Below are 26,091 nucleotides of genomic sequence, written 5' to 3' on the forward strand. Positions count from 1 at the left end.
TTCACTCGCTAGGTCACTTTATTCCAGGTGCAACCAGGAAGAATAACTAGTTCATTCACTAGCTACAATAGTAACGGTCAAATGTAACCACAGCCTATAAAATGCAGATTCCTCAGTTACTTGCAACCTTCAGTAACGAAAATGAACGGCTAAAAAGAAAATGAATGACTATGGCAGTCATGAGAGAGGCGAAACTTGCAGAAGATGTTCTGCGACGTCACAAATACTTATGACATCGACAGCATAACTTAAATTTAGTGTCAGAAAATTCCCTCTCCTCTTTCTACAGAGAAAAGTTTGAAAATCTGAAGGGAGAAATAAAATGTTTATTTATTTCTCCCATCAATCTTCCGTTTTTTTAATTCTTATTTCTAACATACTGTATACATTGGTTAGATAAAAAGGAGAAATTTTTAAATCAGCAATAAAAAAATAAATAAAAAAGAATTTCAACTAAAAATATCTGCAGAAATTGGATTGAAGCATAGAATAAAAAGATTTTATTTTCTAGTTTTGAGACAATTTGAAAACAAAATATTTATAAAGAATATATAGATGAAGAGAAGAGAGTAAATAATATAGCGTGCTAGTTTATTGTTAAGTTACAAATCGTAATTCATAACCCCATTTGTTGATGATGTCATACGGTTTTTGTCCATATAAAAAATTTCTAACTCCCCGGATTTTTTATAAAAAAAATATTATGAAATAGACTTGTTATTTCTGAAATTTTTTTTGAAAAATCTGTTTTTGAATAACTCTACTATGATTGCAAAATTATCATTCCTGGCTTGGGGAAATCGCATCGACTGCATTGGCACATAGCCTGCAAATTGCCACAGGCGAACTTTTAAACACAGATTGGTCATGGCCTATCTACTGAAAATTATTGTAGTAAAAATTTAATAAGAATTCAAACACAGTGACAGCCATTAATAAAATTCACTGATTTGTAACAACAGCCGATTTTTAAAATCAAATCTGCAAGAACAGAATCATTGCAATATCAAAACATGTTAAAAACATTCTTTAATAAAATTATTATCACCATTTTATATAATCAAGCTTTTGGAGTCTTTATGTCTTCTTTTGTGTGCGATTATTTAGAATTTTTTTATTTTCAAGATTTGAAAAAAGTGTGGCATGTAGATAAAATATTTCAGTCTGTCACCCACAAACAAAAAGAACAACGCTACAGGTGAGAATTACACTTCTTGGTTAATATTGAAGGGTCATTAAAAGATGAAGAATGAAACAGAAAGGGAAGTGTAAAAGGGTTCCAATGAAAACTGCTAATGAAATCAAGGGTATTGAAGTTATTTCCATCATTATTCAATTTCAATAATAATCAATTACTTGTTAACCCTCATTGTTTAAAAAGAATAAAGCTATCCTAGGAGGATTAACAAAGAATTTAAATGTAATTAAACTAAATTAATTGAATGCCTTATGTATTTAATGAGAAAAACATTAACTGCTCTGTTAGTTATTTAATCAAAAAAAAGGGGGGGGGGCAGAATATGCAAACCAGTTCATGGGCATATTATATTAATATTAAAATATGAATAAAGATTAAGTTTACATTTATTTCAAGTTCAATTTGTTAGTTAGTAATATGCCTAAATAGTAAAATTTGAGTATTAAGAATAAATTTGAAAAGTGTTCAAATTTACTTTTGATACTCGATGTAATATTAAAAAAATTTTCTTGAAAGTTTTTTTGTAGCTAAATATACACATTTTTATATTTGATTCGCATCATTAGTCATTTTAATTAATAGAATTGGAAGGACAATTAAAAATTTAGTGTACTTTTTTAGATTTTCAATGATGTTTGAAATGGAAATATAATTGTTCCAAAGTCTTATAATTTTAGAGCAACACGAGAATAGAATCATTAAAATTTATTAGAAATTAATATGACTGCATACAAATATAGCAGCAAAGCTCATTTGTTTATTCTGTCAAATCCAATAAGCTTTCATAGTTAAAAAATTGATTTACCATAATTATCTACAGAAGACGTAATGTGGGATATAATGTCACGGTAAAATATAGTTAGTTTTAATCTATGGCATACATACAATATTATATCAAACATCTGAGAAAAGTATAAGAAACTTACCAACTACAGCATAACCTCCAGGCAAAATTTTAAAAATATTATCTCCCATTCGTATGCCCTCAGGAAACCAAGCAGCCATGCACTCTCCTACTAGTCTTCCAAATGCTGCCCCTGAAAAAATTAGTAATTTGCATAGGCAAATTAATTTCAGAATTTTCTAAAAGAACATTAATTTAAATATTCTGATCCTATCACCAAAATAGTTCATATCAACAAATGTAAATCAAATCTATAACTATAAACGAACTGAAAAGAAAAAACTTTAATATATAAAAACAAAATCTTGAATATGATATTGAGGATTTCAGTAAATTTAAATGATTGTTAAAGATTCTAATTAAATAAAACATAAAATTCAATAATGAAATAAACTATAGATGTTCTATAATATGACAGAAGAAGCCAAGAAATAATTTTTAACAGTGTTGTACTAATTTTTTTTTATGGAAATAAATTACTGAATATAGACTGAGAATTTTTGGAAGTTTAAGTGGGGGAGAGGGTCAGTTTATAATCAGACACAATAATTTTCCAAAATTTTATACAATTGCAAAGGAAACTTATAAAAGAAAGTAGAGAAAATATCTTTTACTGCTTATTTTTCATCCTTAAGGGTGAATGTCAATACCCACTTATCACATGGTTTCAGGAAAATCTGACCAACTTTACTTCAAATTAAGAAATCATTTTAAAATTTTAGAATATCTGGAGGAGGTCGTTTAATGATTTATGTATTAAGCAAAATTGTTTCCATCTTTTAAAAATTTCGATTTTAAAATGTTTGAGAGCAAATGAGTCATAATTGCTCATGAATCTCGAAGATGGAACTGCTAGTCCTATTACGTTACAGCTTTCCAGTTTAGTCACATAAATATGGTTTTCAAAAACGTTTTTGAGGTTTTTAAAAAAATAATTATGCACACATAATTCTAGAATTTATACACACATAATTCTAGAATCTTTTCCGCATCTATTTTGTACTATACTTTTAATGATAGTTCTTGTTTTTAAAAGATGGCCTAATTTTTCCGAGAAGCTACAATAGCTCTAAGAGCAGAAGTTGCCAACTCTAAAGACATTTACTTTCTTTCACTGATCTCTATTTTCCATTATGTAGCATCATTTTTAGTGACAACCTAAAAAGTGGGAGAGCGTTATATAGTTTTTTTATAACTATGTTTATGATTAAAACTTCAATTGTATTACTTTGACAAAAAATTTAAAATTCTTCATTATTTTTAAAGTTAAAATACGTAAGAAAACATTATTTGGAATATAAGCAAAATTAGTTTAATATTAACAGAAAAAGGTTGCTCAAAGTTGGTTAGTTAGTTAAGCATGCTAATAATTTATCTACATTTCAATAATAATAACTTTATATTTTAATAATTTTACATTTTAATAACTTTTTCAAGTTCTTTAATAGTGATGCTTTCTGAATTCCTATGTTTTCTTTAAATATAAAGTGCAGGAAGCACATAAAAAATAGTTGTAATTTAGAATAGTGGAGTGCACTGTTAAAATAAAAATTGTTAATCACTTTCAAATAAATATATAGAACATTTTTCAATGAATGCATTAATTTAATGTATTTAAAATTTGTCTTTAAAATCATTATTGAAAATAATATAAAACTGTTCAAAATAATATTAGATTATTTATGCATTTAAAAAAAACTTGGAAAACAGTTAAAAAACATTAGTTAACTAGTAAAGTTATTTTAACTATTAATTAGTTTAAAAATTTATCTGTATTAATAGAACTGGTTGTTAACAGTTATTTTTAAAATGTAACATATTTAAAATCTTTTATTAGAGTGAGGAAAGAGAACTTTTCTAATTAAATACAAATAAATTTCCTTTTGCTTGCATGTAGTCTGTCACTTATTACAATCATTTTAAAATATTTACGTTTAAACTCTAACTGCACGGTGGTTAGACTAACTGGCAAACAGCAATCGTTCCAACAGATTATGTTAAAAAAATATAAATAAATAAAACTTATTGTTTTTTATTGTTAAACTGATTAACACATTTTTTTTGTTTATTCCGACACACTGTTTCCCCCCCATTCATAAAGATAGGAGGAAAAAATAGCACCAAAAAAAAAAGCAATGGGAAAATGCCCAGGAAAAAATCCCCAGTACTCATTTTCCATACTTTAAATAATTTCAATTAATGCTTGAACAATAGAAACTTTATAAGAAACTAATATTTTAACACATTTTAATAATAATAAATTAAAATAATAATTACTCGTTCTTTTATAGCATTAATACTATAATAGTAGTAATAATTACTATTTCCTTTATAGTATTTTGAAAATGAGTATTTCTGAAAAGAAATTGCTTCTCACCTGACACTTAATACAGTAGGGAACCGATTATCTGGAACGATCGGGAGCCGTTTTTTTTATTGTTAAACCTAACTGAAAAAAAAAATAATACTTGGAAATAATCTTAAAACGAAAAAACGATGAAGTAATACACTAATGATTATTTCCAAAATGATTGTAAGGTAAACATCTTTCAAAAAAGAAAGAAAAATCTTAAAATCTTATGAAAAAAATGTTTTTTTTGTTGAAAAAATGGCGGGAAAATGTATCGAATTTCGTCCCGGTTTTTTGGTTTTCGATTTTTTGATTTCCGGATAACGAGTTCTGTACTGTATTAATTTACAAAGTCTAGTACATAAAAGAATATTGAAATTAGACTTAAATAATAAAAAAAAAATTTCTCTAAAAAATTATACTTAAAATATTTTGTCATTGAAATAGTTCTTTTTTTTTACTTAGTAGGAAATAAGTTCACATGTTAATTATAAATTAATACATATTAGACCTTAACATCAATTAAAAAAAAAATTTTAAGATTATTCACTTCAGACTGAATTTAAGTTAAAATCAATTCAATTTTGATTATACTTGCTCTTTTTAAAAGCAACAATAGTTTAAATAATGAATTTTATTATTTGTTAACTTTCAAACTTTTGCTTACTTTAAATCAAAAATCTAAAAATACAAATATATAACAAGTAAAGTAATACCACAATCATTAATTGGTCATTAAACTCATATGTCATTAACCAGTTATAAATTTTTTTTAAATTTTTCACATCAAAACATAATCATTCTTTTTTTTGTTATTACATGATTACTTTTCTGGTGCTTTTTTTCGTCGCTCATGACAATTCAGAACTTCTTTTCACAGATCTTTTTCCATTAATGCCTCCATCAATTATTCCAATTTCTTTTTCATTTAACATTCTTTTACTTTTCTTAGGCATTAATTAAGTTTAACAAATGCAACAAAATAAGTTGAGAATAAAAAATATAAATCAATAAGCCAAAATGGAAACTTAAATCAATTTTAATTTTTTCTGGTAGTAAATACATCTAAATTATCAAATTCAAGTTGGAGGAAAACTTTAATAACATATGTATGTTTAAAAATTCAAACTGAAAAATAACTCTTTGTAAAACAAAGGAAAAGAAATGATAGCTTGACGTTACACATAGGCAGGGAGGACAAGTACAGAGAGATGAATCAAAGGATTCTTGATATTAGATTATGTAAATATTGACATTGTCCCAATCCTTTTTTTATATATAAATGGATAAAGTATAGCTTAGGTTATGGATGGTGTTTTCAATATAAAGGTAAGCAACAACAATCTCTAGCTCTTGATCTGCTCTACTTCCGGTTGAAAGTATACATCTGCCTACTACAGCTTATCCTGAGAGGCGATAATTTCAAACACATAATTTTGTTAATAAAAAGAAATAAATTATATGATTTCAGAACTCAAATTTGCTGTATTTAATGAGATTTTTATAACATTAATTCTGAAGAGTTTGAAGTGAAAAAATTGTTTTCCTTATTTATAGATATTTTGTTAAAAAAGGTGACATGGTTGCCATATTTAGAAAGAACTTGCCTTTTTGGCAGTCCCAAATTGGCCTCTTTTTACTTGTTTATTACTGTTTGTTCTTGTTGCAAACCGAGCACCATAATACATTAGTGTTAGCATATTGTTGCAGCAGCGATATTGAGTTCATTTTACAAATGATTATTTAAGTTTAAATTTCGTAGTTGATATATTGTTGGCAAGGAAAGTAGTCTTTGTTTTAAAATGATTGTTTTTTTCAAATAACGAGTCTTACGTCTTGAAACGACAGACTTTCAAATGACTATTCTCATAATGATTCTTTTTTTAAACACAAGTAATAAATCAGGTGACAAATACACCTATACAAGAAATGCTTCTCAAAAGAGTCTCAAAACATGATCACGTTGTGATAGAAATGGCTTCAAAATAGATCGGAAACAGCAATCCGGAAGTATAGGCAGTAAAGAGTTTGATAAAAATAAAGTAAAAATAAAAATAAAGAATTTGTTCCTCATTAAAAAGTTCAGATGTTTGCAACCTTTCATTATATAAATTTCAGATCTAAATTATTTTTTGTATAATTTGTATAGTTTTTATCCCATTATAAGATGAATAGTTATCAACAAAGAAATTTCACTTTAAACTGCAAAGAAAACGTGAGAAAATGAAAGCTGAGAAATATGTATCCTTTCTCTGAAAAGAGTTGGTATTAAAATTACAACTACAGTATTAAACAGTTGGTAAAAAATTATTATTTTGCTTTTAAATATTGCTAAGAGGAGATGAACTAAATTTTTGCTTTTCACATTAGTTTTTAAATGAGTTGAAAGTTTTCAATCAGCTTCATGCCCATAACAGATTGTTTCACTTTCTATCTCAATCAATAATCACGTAAAATAATCATATATCCAGTTGTGACAATGCTTAGGCTCACAAACTTATTCTAATTTTTGTGGTTTTTTCAGTGCCTTAGAAGCCTTATTGCCAATAAGAAAAAGTGTTTTGGGTTTTATTATTACCATCATGACTGAATCTATTATCATTGTCTTTAACTTCATAGAACATATTAAATTCCAAAGTCATTAAGAAATTAGTACTTTTATTATAAATATTGCACTGCATTTTTTTTTCTGCGGAGGTGAAGTTTAAGTAATGGATAAAATCTACAAATCATAAATTAAATAGTATTTTTCTTCATTTTTTCAAGTATTAATAATAAAGTATTTAATTAATCTCAGATTTAAACTAGAAAGAAAATGTTTTCAAACAAGAAATTGCGCAAGAAATCTCTTTTTGATGACACACTTACAAATCTACTAAATTTTGAATTCTGTCTAATAAAACTATTTAAAGGATTTAGAAATTTGCAAACACAATAATGAAAGGTTGAGAAAACACTGGTCTAATAAAAAACGTTTTGCTCAAATGAAATCAAAACCAATGAAACATAATCGAGTCCCTTCGGAAAAAAGTAATTTTTCCCAGAGAAAGAGATTCCAAGCAGGAAGTGACACTGCACTATTGAAGGTGGTAGCAGCGGAGAAAATTTTATTGCTTTTCTGATTCTTTTTCCAATCCTCTCAATCCAAAAAAGAGGCCAAATCAACATAGTTCTAAGAGCAGTATATTTAATTAATCGTGTTCTGAAAGTGACTGTATCTGATTCTTAAACAGCAAACAATTAAAACATTACACAAACAGGAAAAGCTAGTTTCAGAATTCAGATAGTTCTGGCAGTAAGGTTCTAATTTATTTTGGCTTTATGCCAGTTAAACAAGTCAAGTAATATTTAAATTCAAATCATTAAATATGGTAAAAAAAATTTCCAACATACCTTAAATTTTTTTTCAAGATTATGAAGAATATTTATTTTTTATTAGTGAACCTTAACTTCATCATTAAATAAGCCAACTTCCTTGTGATAAATTTCCATATTAAATAAGTTAGAAATACCATGAGATATTACTATAAAATATTTTGTTCTAGCCAGATATTACTGTAATTTATGGAAGAAACGCCGCGGCGTTTACGATTTTAAAAGTTTTAAAATTTTAATAGCGGCGTTTACGATATTTTAAAAATAAATTTAAAATTTTTCAAAAATAAAATACAAATTTTAATCACAATAGTTGCGAATTATGGCAAAAGATGGCGCCACTATTGCTAACCCACCACCCCTTAAAGAAAGTGGGTTGATCTCGATCTAGTTCCGGTCAAACCGCGTGGTTGATAGCTCTTTCAAATTTTTTCCAAAGAAATTTTTATTGATAAGAGGAAAAAAATCAGTCTTATTTTCTTTTTATTTGGAATTTTTTTTCTCTTGAAGTAAGTAACTATATTTTATCTCTTAAAAATAAAAACATGAAGAGAAATAATAATAAATCTGTTTCAAACAAAACATCTATTCCTAAAGCAGTTTAAATTGAAAAGTAAAAACATCTGCATTTCCAATGAACAAAATAAAGAAATGCAAGTTGGGAGAAACAGATCAATCACTCTTGACAGCTGTGCAAGTGCTTTACTGGTTTGTCCCTACATTTCTCCCTCCTGTTTGACCATAAATTAGCACACCCTTTTGACATTGAAACTTCTTTCTCACTTGGTGTACAAAATTAATACTATCCCTTTTGCTGCTTTTTTTTATTCGATTTATTTATCTTTTTATTAGTTATTAACTGTTACTCTTTTTTTGTTACTTGTTAACTTGTTTTTTTCTTATTGTTATTAGTTGTTTGCTTCTTTTTTATAGTTATTCATTGTTAGTTTCTTAGCATTAATTGTTACTTTTTTTGTAGTTCCTTGTTAGCTTTTTTTATTTTATTTATTTATTTATTTTTTTTTAAAGAGAGGTGAACGTCTCTTGTTAAAACAAAATGTTATGTAAAAGTAAAAATAAAATGAGAAAGATCTCGTGCCGAAGAAGAAACGATTATTTCTTTTTTGGAGGATTCGGATTATTTCATCTTGAATTATTTCTTCGGATTATTTCTTCTTGATTATATCATATAGATTATCATTTTAAATAATGAAATTTCTAAAGATGGGACAGTTTTAAATTCACCCCATCGTAATATACAATTGAAACTTAGCTAAATTTATTGGTTTTTCTGAAATTAACAGCGTAATTGAATTATTGTAATATATGGGCGCCATATTGGAATTTCCGGAAGAGATCCGAAATGCGACAAATTCCGAAATACGGAATTTTGTCGGTCCGTGAGTGCCGGATTTTGGATCCTATACTTTTTTTACTTTTGCCGCTAAATCGTTATTATGGGTGCGACGTTTACAACATGTGCGGCGTTTACCATGGTTTTTTTCTTTTTAGTCTCATTATTGCGAGTGCGGCGTATCTTCCATAAATTAGCTTTTATTACAAAAATTATGACAAAAAGTAAATTCTTATTAGTTTGATGGGGAAAAAATGAAACTTTGTTGGCTGAAACATGATTAACATAAAAAAAGTATTCTTCCACAGAGTGAATAGTAAAAAACTAAGAATTCTAAATGCTAGGACTGAGTAAAAATAATAAATAATGGAACATACAAGCAAAATTAACAAATAATGGTTAATAAAACACTTAAAAGTTGATTTCTATGCTTCATGAAATATTGAAGATTACTAATTAAAGATCGTAGTCCAGCTAGAAAGTATAAGATTATTGCATATTCATATACTTCTCTTTAAACAGAAAACCTAACACTTTGAAGAGGAAAAAATAACTTTTACATAAAACTAAGCTATATGACATCAATTATATTTCAAATCTAAAAATAACGAAACTGAAATGAACTAAAATTAAAGCTACTAAAAATTATGCAACTGCTAAATTTTTGACAGCACTGGCTATAAAATTTTTCAAAATTTTAATTAGAGCAAAATCGCTTAATCTATCTTGCAACATTAATAAATCTAGCTGAGATTTATCAATTTTTAGTTTAAAAAAAGGTCTTTAACAACTCACATTTGAAATATGATCTTCATTAAAACGATTTTTTATGATTATATCCTACAATTTTATGTATACATTATGTCACTTATGTGTCACACAATTTCAGTAAAAAAAACCTATTGTCTTGTAAATGTAGCCAAAACCATTGCTTTTTGATGGATGTAAACATTCTTACTGCTCTCTGTCTCATGTTGAAGTAAAAAACTGTAGGAAAGCTTTAATTCACATCACAGAAAGTGCTCATGTTATGAGGATTTTCTCTTTTGACAAAATTTGTTCACGTGAATGTTAAAGTCATGTCAAAATTGGTTAATGTAAAATTGCAACAACTCATTTTACCATTAGATACTGCTCTAACACAATTTTTTCTAAGAAAAAGAACTTTTTAGGAGGCTGGACACAGTTTTTCTGAAGAAAAAAATTCACTAATTCTGAAGACAGATTACAGATTTTAAGTTTCTGGTGGGTATCCTAGCTATACTCATCATTGTAGAGTATGCAAAATAATGAAGTAGATACCCTAAATAACTCATCGAATTTTCCCGCACTGGGTCTTAATCTTAATGGTTCAAAGGCCTAACCTCGATATGCTCATTAAATTTAATAGACCAAAGGGCAGTTAAAAGATGGCATGCTTAATTTTTTTACATCAGCTTATCTGTAGGTTTTCAGTTTTGCGTAAATTTTCAAAGAAAAATTATACTCTTGCACTCAGTTTATGCACAGATGGACTTATATTTTTCTGTGAGAGAGGACAAACTTGATAGTGAACATTACTAGAATATACTCAAGATGTTTTTTGCTTAATGACATTACATATAAATAAAATTACCAATTCGAAATATGGGAATAAAAACTCCAGCTGGAACAGGTAATGTGGCACAAATGGTAGTAGTTACAAACTATAAAAAGATTGAAAAAATTAATAAAAAAACAACAGTAAGATGTATAAATTAAAGATGTATAAATTAAAAGGGAACATTTTAGAAATCGAACCTGAATTAATTTGGTCACCTATACTTTAATTACATTGTCAATTCTAATATAATTTTCAAGGCAATCTAGAATATTATTAAGTAGATCTCTTTAATTTACTTGATGCACTTAAATGTAAACAATGAAGAAAGAAGCATCACATTATCATTTATTATTTTTTTGCTCTTTTTTAAAAAAAATATTATGTACTAAGATGAATACCAAAGAAAAATAATATTTTCTTTCTTCAATTTTTAATAACACTATTATGCTTGTTTTAAAAAATGTATAATTTCAAATCATTTATCATTATTTATGAATTTTTCTCCTTCAGAAATATTCCTGAAAGAAACTTTCATAGACTTACTTTAAAATGTATTCATTTATGGAAACATAAATGCTTCATTTTTGATTAATGAATTCTGAAATAAAAAATAAATACTATATCTGTCTTCCACCTAATTACATGTTCAGAACTCAAAAATATTTGTAATATTCGAGAGAATATAAGACAGGAACAACTTATAAAATTGTCCCAATTAAAAGATATTGCAATAGTTAGAAAAATAATAATGCATACATACATTCATCACAATGAAAACAGCAAGATTAACAAAAATATTTGTGTACGGAGTCTTCCAGTGACTGACAACTATAGAATCATCTACTTCTAAATTTGTTCCAGACCAAGTAATATTGCTGAACAACTCATTCATAATTTCATGATTAGTAAGCTAAAATAAACACAAATTTAAAAATCCAATTATTTACAGAAGTTTTTTTTTTTTATTTATAACAGATTTGAGTTAGAGTATACAATTTAATCATGCATTAATGTGCAGACATTTTTTTAAAAATTTATTCCTTGAAATCGAGCACATATCTCTTGTAATACTAGATCCAACAAAGCCAAGCAACAAAAACTTTTTTTAATTAAATAATTTCAATTTTAAACATAATCTTTTCTTATAAAGGGATTTAATCTTATGTGGCCAAGTGAAATGTATTGAAAGTCACACAACTGTGCATTACTCACCAAATTTTTATGATGCCAAAAAGGATAAGAGGATTTCATTAAAAGTTTTAAACGTTTCAACTCTTTAAAAATTAAAAAAAAGAAAAAAAAAACTGTTAGTAGAAACTGAGTCAGAATAGTTAAGTAAATTGCTGTTTAACTAAATGCTACATTTTGTAATTTTAATAAGATATGTCAAACAATTTACTATATACTATTTGGCGGAGAACAATTTGATTTAAGATTATTGATAAAAAGGACAAGATTATGAGTGAATGTATTAAAACATACCTCTGCAGCCATAAACTGGCCCAGTCCCAAAGGAAAGGTAAGACTAGAAATAACTATGGTGATAACAGCAGGATACATAAAACGACTAAAAAAAAGAGAGATTTTAGACAGTTGAACTTCAAAATTCTTATAACTTCTATTAATAAAATGTAGAGTCACAATTGCTCTTATGTGACTCCATATATTGCTATTAAAAATTATTATTGAATATAATGATTTCAGTTGAGTTAAAGCTCACTTTTAAAGGTTCTGGCCAGCCCAAAGACATTAAATATGAGCAATAACTGACAGGATTTACTTAAAACTGAGATAGAGATTTAACATGATAAATAGAGACCAAGATTTAGGAACACACATATATACAATGAATTAGTATATAGAAAATTACTTCTGTTTAAACCCTGTTCTTATACTAAAATAAGGTTAAAAGTAGTTGCCACTAATCACTACAAATTTAGTTTTTTGTAATGAACTACTACTCACTACAATACTTTTTTAAAAAGTAGCACGCTACACTACAAAAAAAGGAGAGAATACAAATTAACTATTTGTAGCTAGCTAGATACGACCACTGTATAGAATGTTACAGCTTTCTCTACCAACATACCGTTTCTTTCATCTTTTTAACACCAATCGTTTCAGAATTATTCATCTTGAAATGATGTATTATTTTTCTGGATAACTTTGATTTGAAGAATGGCGTACACAAGTTCAACTTAAATTTTACTTATCCAAAAAATAAATAAAAAAATAAAACTAATAGCATTGCATAATTTTCATCGATTCCTTTTCACAAATGCAATGTTTAATTCTGCAATCATAAATTTTTCGCAATGAATTATTTTTCTCATTGAATTTATTAATTGAATAGTTTATTATATATCTAATAAACTTTAACTTATTCAAAAAATTTTATCGACTTCAATCCAATGTTTAGGGTAGTTTAATTGTTTGAGAGTCACTTTTGCTTGATTACACTATGATCTGTTTTATTAAGACAATGATATCAACCTTATTGCAAAACACAATCTTGGATAGCTTTAAATCTCCAAATTTTAGTTGAGTGGTAGATCCACAGAATTCCATAATGTTATCAGAAAATATTTTTTTCAGGATCAATATTAAAAGTTATTATAAAACACATTAAAAGCAATTATAAAAGGCACTAGTAGCATTATCAAAAATTCTAAATTATTATCATCACATAATTAATAATCAAAACTCTGAAACTCTAAATGTAATTAAGAAGTAAATTTATACAGAAAATGATTACATACTATCTTTGCAAAAATGAATTCATAGTTTTATGTCTTCGGTTAAAATATACAATTTGACGATGCAGCCAGACAAATAAAGCCCCAGCAAAACCACAAAATGCCCTATAAAGAAAATAAAGAATATTTTTAAAGAAGTATAATCTTTGAATAATTTAAAAAAACAATATAATTAAAACATAATTTTACTTTAATTGAATTTTAAACATATTGATTATAAATATTAATTTATATATGCATTGAAAATTTAGAAAACTGGATAAAAAAGATATTCTAAAATGATTGCTTATAACACCTTATCATTGCAACTTAAAAGCAATTTGGAATGCTACTGTTTTAATAGATTTTCAAAAAAAGAAAATTTTTTTTGAAGTTAGACAGAATTAGCTCTTGAGATACCTATCAACAGTGTTTGTTTTGTTTAATCGATCAAAATTATAATTTAAAAAATCATCCAGATAAAAAAACTCATTAAGCATAAGATTAAAATATATATTTATAAGATTTGCAAAATATAAAGTTAAAAAAATTTTTATATGAAGAATTGTTAATTAATATTTTAATGAGAAATCTTTTGTTTCAGCAAACTGTGACTAATCATTATCAGGTTTGATAAGATCAGAAAAGGAATAAAATTTTCAAAAAATTGTTTATTTCAGGAAAAAGCTGAAAGGTGGCTCTTTAGAAAAGAACACTTATTAAACCAACAAGCTGGAATTTGATTATTTCAACATCTCCTTTGTTCTAGATTTTCATAATGATAGGTCAAGGTTTGCTAAAAACATTTTTTACACTTTGGTATTAATTTAATGTTAATGTGAAAAAATTTTCCTCTTCAATTCATACAAATTCAGAAATCTATGCTAAAACAGGTCATTAGGGTGACCTGGGGTAATTCCTGATCAAACAACGCAAACATCTATTTTATGAAAAAACTATTCGAAACAGAATTTTAATATTTACTGTAAGTTTGAGGCTATATGAGGTGAGTCCAACGCCACCTTCTTTTGTTTGAAAATCTAATTAGAATTCAAAAGATTTTAAATTTTTAGTGATCAAGAATTACCCCTGGTCTTGATCATTTCTGGGGTAATTCCTGATCACTTCTGGGGTAATTACTGATCACCAGTTTTTATTGTAAAGGGGCTGTTTAAAAATAATTATATAATATATGTTTAAAAATAAAAATAATAATATATGCTGTTTAAAAATAATTATATAATAGTAATTAACAAATAAGACATCAAGATCAAACAAATAAACCAAAAAGATATGTTTAAGCAGCTAATAAAATGATTTATTTAAAAGCACGAAAAATGACTAACACTTCAAATTTTCAAAAATCTTTGCATCGTGCCATACATTTTAGGCAATCATCATTCTCATGTTCTTCTGAAATATAAGAGAATTCCCACATGGGTTACTTTTGCTGGATTTTTTTAACTTCATTAAGGGAAAGTGAAAAGTTAAATGAGGTATGTCAACAGCTCAGGCAGCAGCTCTCACACTGAAATTTTCATTTTCAATCATTAAAAAAAATTCACTAATTTTGTTTTCTAGAAGCTTAGTATCCTTTTTAGGCTTATAATTTCTCACCCTATTTATACTAGGCTAATTTATAAACTTAAAAATTATTCTAATGATGTACACACATAAAATTAAGATAGAAGCAAGGTAAGACAAACCAGAAATGGTGCAAATCAGAATACAGTCTTGTACACAGTTAAAAACGAATTTTGTGATGGCTGTTAAAATATATTTTATAGTTGTTCCACTTAAGAAATATGAACTGTTATTTAAGAAAAGACAATTAGGTAATTATAAGCTATTTTATATACTATTTATAAGAAGAAATGACAATGATCAGGAATTACCCCAGTGATCAATAATTACCCCATCTGTAGGGGGCAACATTTGATATAGTTTCCTATAATCATTTATCATGTTTACAGTAGATGTGTAACAATGAAACAAAAGCTTACACTACTTTTATATCATAGAAAAAGAAAGTGACTCAAAATATTTATTGTTAAGAGAAGGAAGGGGATCTTTGCAGAAATGTGCACATTTTGAAACCCATCTTTGAAATGGAAAATACAGAAAGCAGTTTAAAAGATACTTATTTTGTTAGATTAAACAAAAAATTATTATTAAGTAAATGTAGTTATACTTTAGTAAAGTGTACAAGCATTCTTGTCCATGTCTTAAATTTAAAAAATAAAAATTTTTTTAAAATAAAAATTAGGTGATCATTATTTACCCCAGAAACAGAGTCATCGTGAATTACCCCGGGTCACCCTACATAATACTCTGTATAGTGCAGGTCTTCTTCTAGTCAGTCAGACAAATAAGTTGGTTTTTGATCATTATAATTCCTCTAGAGCTACCCCTTCCTGCCCCTTGATGTAAATATTTTTTCCTCATTGTTCATAATTTTGATGTTTAAGATTTTAAAACTACATATACATAGTCATTATGGAATCATACTGTAGGTCTATATACTACATTACCTGCCCTGTGGAATACGCAAAAATTTTGAGATTTTATGACCTAAATGCGTGGAGAGAGGAATTTAATTGGAGGGACTTCAAATTACCTTTGAAAAACATTGATGAAGTAGTTCTCTCTCCAAATTTGTTTATTTTTGAGAAAATACCTTTTAAAATTTGATAAGAATATGGGAACTTTGAAAGAAAACTAGCTCTTAGCTATCAATTAAGTAACCAGTCATATGGAGAGACATTAATAATTCATGTAATTTTGTACAACAAGTGGCTAAAAGTGCATGCTAGAGCAATAATTTATTTAAAACAGAACATAGTTTCAAATAATCTTAGTTAACTTTAAATATCTCATTTCTAAAATTCTCATTATAATACAGTAGAGAACCAATTATCGGCCAAAAAGTGTCGTTAATCAATGTTTTATCAAACCCAAATTACAAGGAAAAAGTGTAACACATTTCAAATTAAGGGGAAAAAAAAGCTTTCCTAAATTTAAAAAAAATAGTAGAAAAATAACATTTAAAAGAATAAAAACATTTGCAAGGATAGAAAAGAAAAACAAGTTTGAAAAATACAAAATTCACACATTTATTTATGAAAACAATTAAAATCACTAATTAACTGACATAAAACAAAACCAATGATTAAAAAATGCAATATATTTCATACCTAATTATACGAGAGTAAAAAAAGGCACTAATATAAATATTAAAACCCCAAACAAGGCAGGATATTATGAGATCAATGGAATTAAAAATAATAAAAAAAACAACTCAATCATAAAATTTATGAATAAAAAGATATGATTAAAAAGATGATTTTTTAAAAAATATTAATAATAATTTTCAATATTTATTATTAATATTTCAAATTATTAATAATAGCTAAAATTATTAATAATTAATATTATTAATTATTTTAATTATTCAAATAACAATTATAATTATATAATGATAAATATAAAAACATTCAAATAATAATTTTAAGTATTATTTTTAATACATTCTTAATAATAATATTTAAATTCATTACTAAGAATTTATTATTAATAATTTAAATTATTAATAATTATTAAAATTATTAGATAATAATTTTTAATAATTTTAAATTTTTAATAGAAATTAATAATAATAATTTTCGGAAAATCTAAATTTTTTTTGAAAATATAAATTTTCTATATACGTAATAGCCTTGAAATGATTTGTTTTTTAAATCCACTCATTTATTTCTGTTTACCCTGTATATAAAAACAATGCATTTACAAATTCCTGTTTGCAAAAACTTCGCATGCTTATTTATTACACAATTTACACGTGTCCTGAATTCCATAAATTAGGCCTGTAACACGTCTAAAAGCAGGTTCAACAGCAATTTTCTCATATTCAAATTATGTTTGAATGTTAATTTCAGCTGCTAAAAAACTTGCTGTTTTACCTCGTGTAACAAAAAGAAAGTCTCACCAACACGCATCTGACTTTGATTAAGGAAAAATTACAGCATGCAGGCATTTGTATTAAAAATATACATATTCAATAATTCCTTCAACCTCTATCTTCAATCAATAAATTCTCTAGGATAATCATAACTAACACAAACTATTCTATTCGGCACGATAGAGTCAGAATGCTTCTAAGCGAAGCGTGCTATATGGAATACTTTATGTATTCATTACGCTTGGCTGCTTGTATGTGATGTTTGAAATCACTTCACATGTTCGATGGAATTTATACTGTTTTTTCTCCCCGCATGATGACACTAGTTGGAAACTTACCAATCCTCAATCTTCATATAACCTATCGATTTATTCCTTATTGCTAAAATCTCGGAAGATTGATAGATTTTGATGTAGAATAGATATAATGAAATTAAAGTAACCTAAGAGCAAACATAATTCATACTTCAAAACTCTTTTGGTTCTATGCCAATGTTTCCAGATGGAACATGACAAAAATAATCAAATTTTTTAAAATAGCTTAGTAAAATTTTTAAATTGAACCGTTTTATCTACATCAGATTTTTCCTCTGACAATTCACTGACTTTTTTGCTTAATTTCGTTTTTCCTGACTAATCCTGGGGCTTATGAATCCGTCATTTTACTTTCAGAGGATATCGTTGTTCATTTCCGAATTTTCATTCTAGATTCTAAATTTAACAAGATCCGACTTTAGAAAAGTTTTTCATACTAATTTATTATTTTATTTCGTTTTTATTTTTTAAAACGTCATATTCTTATAAGGCGTGGCAAAACTTTGTTGCGTTTTTAATTAAAAGTTCCCATTTTTTTTCTTATTTCATCCATTTTTTTAAATAATGAGTTTAAAAAAAACTAACTACTCAATTTTGGATTCTAACGGATGTTTTATAAATCTCTTTGGAATCATTTAATGCTTGCTAGCTCAACGATTATTGTATTTTCCCCCTACTAGCACAGCCAATTATGTTAATAATTTACTAAATTATAATTACAAAATTCGGATTATTTTTTAAAGGATTAAATTCAGCTAAACTATATTCCTGCTTTATTATTTAATAAAAAAATAGCCGTATTTTAATCGTTTTCGAATTTTTATTTTACTTTTTTTTAGTAAAGTATGGGGATATATTTTTCTTTTTATTTCTCTTTCATCTTCCGTTCACTAATATGAGTGTGCAGTGTATTTTCCCCACCCCCTCATAAATCAAAGAAAAAACGAAATCAGCATGCCACTCCTTTAAATTTGATTGACAGCAAAACATTTGTTCCTTCCCTGCCCCCTTGTGATCTGAAGATTTTCAAGGTCATGGAAGAAATTAAGTTTCTCTGGACTAACGAGGAGAAAAATTCCCCCTTCCCCACATTTTCCTCTAATCGTTCTAGTTCAAAATAGCAGGAAAATTGAGTAAATTTTTCCCCGGTTTTCTGGATACCAGATAAATGGTTTTCTACTGTAACATAACAACATTTACAATTGTTATAATTTGTTTTATTACAAAAATAGTAAATTTTTCAGCAAAAATTTACTAATTCATTAAAACCAGACCAGTTTAATAAGAATAATTTGACACAGTGCTAGTATAAATAGTATTTATATAATATGTAGTATCTACAGGAATTTTAAATTACAAATTATAATTACCCTATAAGAGCAAAGGCTAAAAGTTCTTGAGGGTCAAAGGGGAAATCAACAGAGAAATTTGTCTTGAACAAAGCTGTAATAGTTTCTGTAAAGAAAAATTCCAAAAATGTGGCTTAAATGGCATTTTATGACATGAAATGACACTTAAGAAAGCAACTTTTTCAGAATGTTACACATTTTATAATTGTGTTTAATATTAGAGGCAGAATGAATAGTAGAAAAATTTTTAAAACTATTTTACGAAAATAAAAGACATTTATTTTTTATGTATTTATGACATGTAAAGATTAAAGATATTTTTTTCACATATTAAGCCTTAATTTAAATTGAAAGTGAAACTAACTAAAAATGAATTTTTAACGATATGGATTTTTAACAAAATATTATTCTGAGGAGTTCATTATAATGAATTAATTAGAATGAATTTAATGATTAATTGAAATAGACTGATGATTTAATTTAAACACAGAGATGCCAACTGTTTTGTGTTCTGCAAAAAAAAAAATTATTTCTTGAAAAGTGGAAGAGAATTAAACACTAAAACTTGCTAAGTTTTGGTTAATTTTTTTAAACACATAAAATTTCTCACCACAAGATAACTAGGATACAGTGGCATTTAATATAAACTTTTAAACTATTAAGTAGTGGCGGGCAAAATAATTTAAAATAAAATTTTTTAAATCAAAAACTATAATTAAGGCATAGATTTAGCCATAACTAAAGAAACTTTGCTAAAAAAAAGCAGAGCAAGTTGGCATTTCTGCATATATAATTGAAAATTTTAAGATTCTGGTAGCCTATTGACAGATTAAAGTAAGAAACAAATTTAAGAAACAAACTTAAAAATGATACAACAACCATACAGCCACCAATATCCCAGGGATATCCAATTACATGTTATGTATTTCAATATCCAATGGACAAACAGTATTTTACAGACTTCTTACATCCAAGTCTATGAATATGGATAATTTGAATATCTATGAGACATCATTCACAGATATCTACAGAATACAGTTCTTTTAATATTACTGAAAAATCTAGATATAAATTATTAGTAATGGATATTTTGTATATATCTTGGAAATTTACTATTGAAATGTTTCAGAAATGATTATTTGGATTTTTTATCGAATGCTACATGAGATGTTTCAAATTACCTATGCCTAATATCTGAGGCATATCTAGTTTTTGGATATCACTAACACAGTTAATTGACATTTATAAAGCTTGAATTATTTACAAATTCAAAATATATAAATTGTTAAATAATTTTTCATCATAAATAAAGAACTATTATTATTTTAAATTTTCCTTGATTATTATCAATCCAATAATATAATCCTAAAATATAACAAGCGTGAATCTATCTTAAAAGAGTAAAAGCACTATCCAGATATATTGTTAGATACTTGATTAAGATTGATCAACAAAGAGAATGCAGAAGAATCTGGAAGGCATTTGAGACATTCAGGTGACAAGATAGTAAGGCATCCATCGATAACACAATTTTATAAATCTATATAGTTAATCATCTGTGTTTAAAGCTTAATCTGTAACATGGTGATATCTTGCATAAAATATTCAAGCGTTTTTCATAAAGTTTTATTTCAGATTAAATTTTTAAAAAAAATTTACTGAATATTAGTTTTTTTTAACATTCATCATAAATTTGTAAGGAAAAGCAGAGTTTGAAATTAAAAAACCATTTCTTATATCAAGTTGCTTATAAACAGTTTCATTTATTATCATTATTTTCATATATGCTAAAATTTTTAAGTTAACATTTAGGTCATTATAAAAACAAACTAATATTCTCAATCCCCCTCCCCCCCCGGCAACAACAATATGACAAATGCTATTACAATATGAGCGATAGTTCACAATCTTAAATTTCAGTGGGTATATTTATTATTTGTTAACTATCATTTAAGTTTTTTTTGTAAAAAATGCTACTATTATATATTAAAAAATTTTATTTCTAAAATATCATGATAGATATACGTTTTTTGTTTGTCAAAGATAAAATAATTGTGCTGCCAATTTTTATGTTTTTTTTTCTGGATATAAGATCTGGCAAGTTTTTTTGCCAAGTGGCAGTAATGGGTTAAGTCTCATGGGTAATTCAAAATATGTATGTAAAACCATGTTTGAATAGTTGTTAAAGAGTTAAATATAATGATGCAGGGTTAAAACCTCCTAATAAAATTAAAATAGTGAGAAAAAGGTATGATACGTAAGGTAATGAAATATTTTACCACATTATGTTAACAATATGGGTAATAATATTTAGTTCTAAACATGATTGTAATGTTATTTCTAAATTAAGAAGAAAATTAAAAATTTTGTAAGCTTTAATTTAAATTAAAACTAATGTCTGATTTTTATTAAATTGGCTACTGTTCTGTTAAATTTTTATAGGAGGCTTTGATCCCAGTTAATGTAAAAATAGAATTTCTCTATTACAATTATTTAGACAAAAAAAAGAGTATTTGCAAATTAAAAAATCTATGCATACTTATATTCTGATAAAAAAATTTGTAAGCTTCTAATATAACTCAGTATTTAAGTGAACCTAGTGAACAATGAGGATTTTTTTTGCCCCTTCAGAACAATTCTAAGAAAAGATAATTCCCTTTTACTCCTTATCTCTTCCATTCAATTCTACTCCCATTCTATGTAGATTTTTTTTACCCCTGTTAGGAGAGTGATGCCCTTTCTTTTCTTGTACCTTCAACTCTCCCACCACACCCTAAAATTTTCCCCATTCTTACCAGTAAGTGTACATACCATTTAAGGTCACCTTGGGCTGGGAAGAAATGTTGACCACTTGTGCAGAGGATTGCTTCCCCTTCTCTTCCCACCACACTTAACAAACACCTGCACTTTTATTAGCAATCTTCAATTCAGTTACGGTAATTGATTATCTACCTTTTTCCTCCACTCATTGTTCATTTACAGTCTAACATTAATCCTCTACCCTAAACATCAGGATAACTATTATTTAGAAATAAATTCATAAGCAAATGCTTAAAATAAGAACTTTTAAATTGTATCATAGAGAAGGGGGGGGGGCTTTTTTGGTACAGATTGACAATCAATATTTATGTGAAACTACAGGGGGCACTTTCACCAGTTGGGGCATTTTATCCCTATTTTAAGATATACTAGCATTGAAATAAAAAGCTATATTTATTGAGAAACAAAATAAGAATTAAAAATAAATTTGAGAAATAAATGAAATTAAAAGCTAGGAAATATGTAATGTTAATAATGGTATGACAAATGTTTTTAACTTTTACAAAGTTCAGGTAACAATTTTAATAATATATATCAGCCTCTTAAAAATGGATTTTAAGTGCATTAAACTAAGATAATACACACAGGAGTTTATTGTTTAAAAATTTTATTTTTCTACCTCCACAGACTATTTAAAAGAACACTTTCTAAAACACAACTGCTTTGTAATTTTGCCCACTACAACTATTTAATTTAAACTTAAATACTACTATTTAATTCAGACTTAAATACTACTATTTAATTTAGACTTAAATAGTAAATGAATTTCCCATAATAAAATACCTTCATCTTTAAACCATACAGCAAGAAGTCGCCAAACCATAGCACCACAACAAGCAGCAAAGAAGCCTCTCCAATAGTTTCTAACAGCAAAAAATACTGATGTTACTTCAATGCTAAACAACACACCTAAAATGGTTGATTAATAATTATACAACATACGAATTCTTTTTTGTTTTTGAAAAAAAAGTACAAGATGGAATTAATAACATGCACTTTTGAAATAATAAACACATGAGCTACAAGCAAAGTAATTAATTTAAAACCAAACATAATCCATTTGTCATAATATTTATTTCAATAAAGGAATAAATAAACTGTCAATGGTTGTTAAAGCTATTAATAAATATCATTAGATATAAGTCAAAAAAGTATTTTCTATTTAATTATTCAGAAAAGTAACGCATGTGTTTTTGTGCAAATTAACTCATTGGGTTTTATTTTGCATAAATAATCATTTAAGTTATATAATTCTGAAACTTTGTTATTTCATAGAAATATGCTAAAAATCAGTATATTGTATTTAATTGCATGTGATATTGTCCAGCATTCTGTTGTTTGTTAGACAATTATGTTAAAATATAGTGAAATAGCATGGCGATGCAAATTTGTTGGCATATTAAGATATTAATGAATTTGAATATAATCTTCTACTTAATGATCAGAGTTTCTTTATGTACAAAGATGCAAGTTTCATGGTTTAAGATACCCATCTAAGTGCAGACAATTTATTTCAGTTATGAATTGAAGAGCTTAGTGGAAGAACCGGCTAAGTGACATTTTTAAAAAATTGAGATTTCTCGGATAAGTTCTAATTTTAGCTTTATTTAAATAACACGGTGATGCAAACATTCATTCATATTGCCAAATCTATTCATTCCAAAGACATTCAGTGGAAGAATCGGCAAGTGACTTGGCGACAAATAGTCAATAAAAATCTTAGAAAATCTCTTGCTCAGCATCGATATTACAACGGCATAAACGAATCACGACATTGGATTTTAAACTCATGTGAATATGAATTGCTACAATGGGTTTTAAAAACTAGTAAATACAAATCGCGGTTTAAGATTTTTAAATCTCCTAAATAAGAATCGTACAATACTTAAATCACGTGAATAAGAATCGCAACATGCAACTTTTAAATCAGGTAAATACGAAAATCGATGTTTGACAATAAAATCGGGATTTTAAAAACTCGTAAATACAATCGCATATTTAAATCTTGTAAATAAGAATTGCAATGTACGATATTTAAATCACGTGAATGAGAATTGCAATGCGAAATTTTTAAAACAGATCAATACGAAAATCGATGCTTAATATTAAAATCGCGTGAATAAGAATCGAGATATTAGCAGATTCTGGGCTTGGGATTTCTAAAAGACTTGTTTGTATTATTTTTGTTTGGCCATAATAAATAAAAATTCTTAAGATTAACTCAATGAGCAAATAAATATTTTCACCGCAAATGTACAGCTATTTTTTTATTATTTCGTTTGCTTTCGCGCCAGCAAACAGAAGCAGCGAGGTCTGAATTTCAAAAATACAAGATATCTGGCGGGTGGGTAAGAATACGAAAAATCTTATTTTTTGCGCTCGTAAGAGTGGAGAAAATAGCTAAAATATGTAAAAATGGGGAAGGGTTAGCAGCTGCGGCATAGTTTGAATTTTCTGTTTATCTTTGAAAATCGGAAGTAAATATAATTATTTTATCTCCATGACTGCATTTTCAGAAAAAGTGGAATATTTATAGAAAAACCGAAACTTTTACAGAATCTAAGTTTTTGATAAAAAGGCAGAAATTCGAGAGACAAAAGTGAAAAAATGTCATCCCTGCATAATCAACAATTTTCTGTGGTACTTATCTGATTTAGTAGGCTATAAAAATCCCTGTACTCCTAGTAGGTATTGTGATACGTATATTAGTATGTATAGTACATATTTTAAAACAGCACCAATATCAATAATACCTATTATCAAAAGTTTTCTATTTTTTGGATTATTATTTTTAAATTGTAAATAAGAAGGGACTTATTAACAACCTAAAAGATGTGTGATCTCGCTCAGAATATTAAATGTTAAATCCAAAATGTATTTAGCGTACTTATATGTTTGACAAAATTAATGGCTACTTTTTCATAAAAATCGGCATGGCTCAGTCAGGACAAATTAAATCTACATATGAATGAAAGACAAAGATAGATAGCGAAACTTTATTTTGCTCCTTGTTAGCAGGGATTGCTGTGTTGATGCAAATTATACTTTGGTCGAAACAAATCAGAGCTCCACTGACATTGGGCTAACTTCAAGGTTTTCGTGACTCTTACCTCAACTTTGTGCAAATGCCAAATAATGTCACTTAAAAAAACTCCTCTTAAAGGTGAAAGTGACTTAGTTTTTTAAACCTGTTCTCTTGTCTTCTAGACTCATGGTTAAGAAGTTGAAAATTAAAAAAAAACAGCTGTAATATTATTAATTATAGTGGATTGGTGTTCAGCGGCAGAAATTTGTGAAGTGGTAACCTAAATTATTAAAAAACGAGAATTGTGTAACTAATTATGAAGACATAGATTACCACAATAGAAAAAGAACTGTTTTATACACTTTTTTATAAATTAAAATTTGTCATTTCTGTATGAAACTGCATTATTTTTAATGAAAAATTTAAAATAATTTGTATTTCAACAACTATACCTAGATGTTTTTTGTATTAAAACTAATAAAAATACTTCTATTTAATTTCAGAAATATCTACAGGTGTGACGAAATGAATATTTTGATTACAATCAGCGCTATTTAAAAGAATGTTTTTTTTTAAATTAAAAGTTACCAAATTATCACCAATTAAAACTGTACTCACCGGTGAAACATCTACTTTGCAGAAGTAGAGCCCACACTGTTTCTAAATCGTTTTTGATAGGTTTTTGGACTAACAAGGCTATAGAAAATTTTTTACCAGTTTGTTTCACATTAAGTTTAGTTAAAATTTTATTCTATGAACATAAGAGTAAACAAATGTATATTTATTTTATCTTTTTAAAGCAAAATTATGATCGATAAAAAACATGAAAAATTGTCTATGAAAACAAGCAATTGTGCACGTAAATCATTAAAATATTCCTTTATAAAAGAGTAAGAATCAAATAAATAGACCCTGAAAAATTTTGCGAGTGATGAGTGTAACATGAATATGAAACTAGATATACGATTTTGAAAATGAGAAAATACAAACTCCGATATAGAATTCTTAAATCGCATAAATACAAATCACGATTCTTAATTTTCAGATTGCGTAAATACGAATCATGATGCGTCATTTTTAGCTTGCATAAATAAGAATCATGATGCATAATTTTTAGAACGCGAGAA

At 26.8% G+C, this 26,091-nt stretch overlaps 1 protein-coding gene across 1 annotated transcript in view; it reads right to left on the reverse strand.

The window, feature by feature from the left end:
• The window catches only part of LOC107451958 (chloride channel protein 2), a 170,157-nt gene that overhangs the window by 28,901 nt on the left and 115,165 nt on the right, over nt 1-26,091 (reverse strand). The window contains exons 8-14 of the mRNA XM_016068320.3: nt 22,723-22,848; nt 19,141-19,225; nt 13,523-13,624; nt 12,246-12,330; nt 11,524-11,673; nt 10,797-10,866; nt 2,125-2,235 (exon numbers count right to left, since the gene is read on the reverse strand). Of these exons, the coding sequence (XP_015923806.1) occupies nt 2,125-2,235; nt 10,797-10,866; nt 11,524-11,673; nt 12,246-12,330; nt 13,523-13,624; nt 19,141-19,225; nt 22,723-22,848 (729 nt within the window). The remainder of the gene's footprint in view (nt 1-2,124; nt 2,236-10,796; nt 10,867-11,523; nt 11,674-12,245; nt 12,331-13,522; nt 13,625-19,140; nt 19,226-22,722; nt 22,849-26,091) is intronic.

Source organism: Parasteatoda tepidariorum, chromosome X1, assembly GCF_043381705.1.
Source record: "Parasteatoda tepidariorum isolate YZ-2023 chromosome X1, CAS_Ptep_4.0, whole genome shotgun sequence".
Classification (NCBI taxonomy): domain Eukaryota; kingdom Metazoa; phylum Arthropoda; class Arachnida; order Araneae; family Theridiidae; genus Parasteatoda; species Parasteatoda tepidariorum.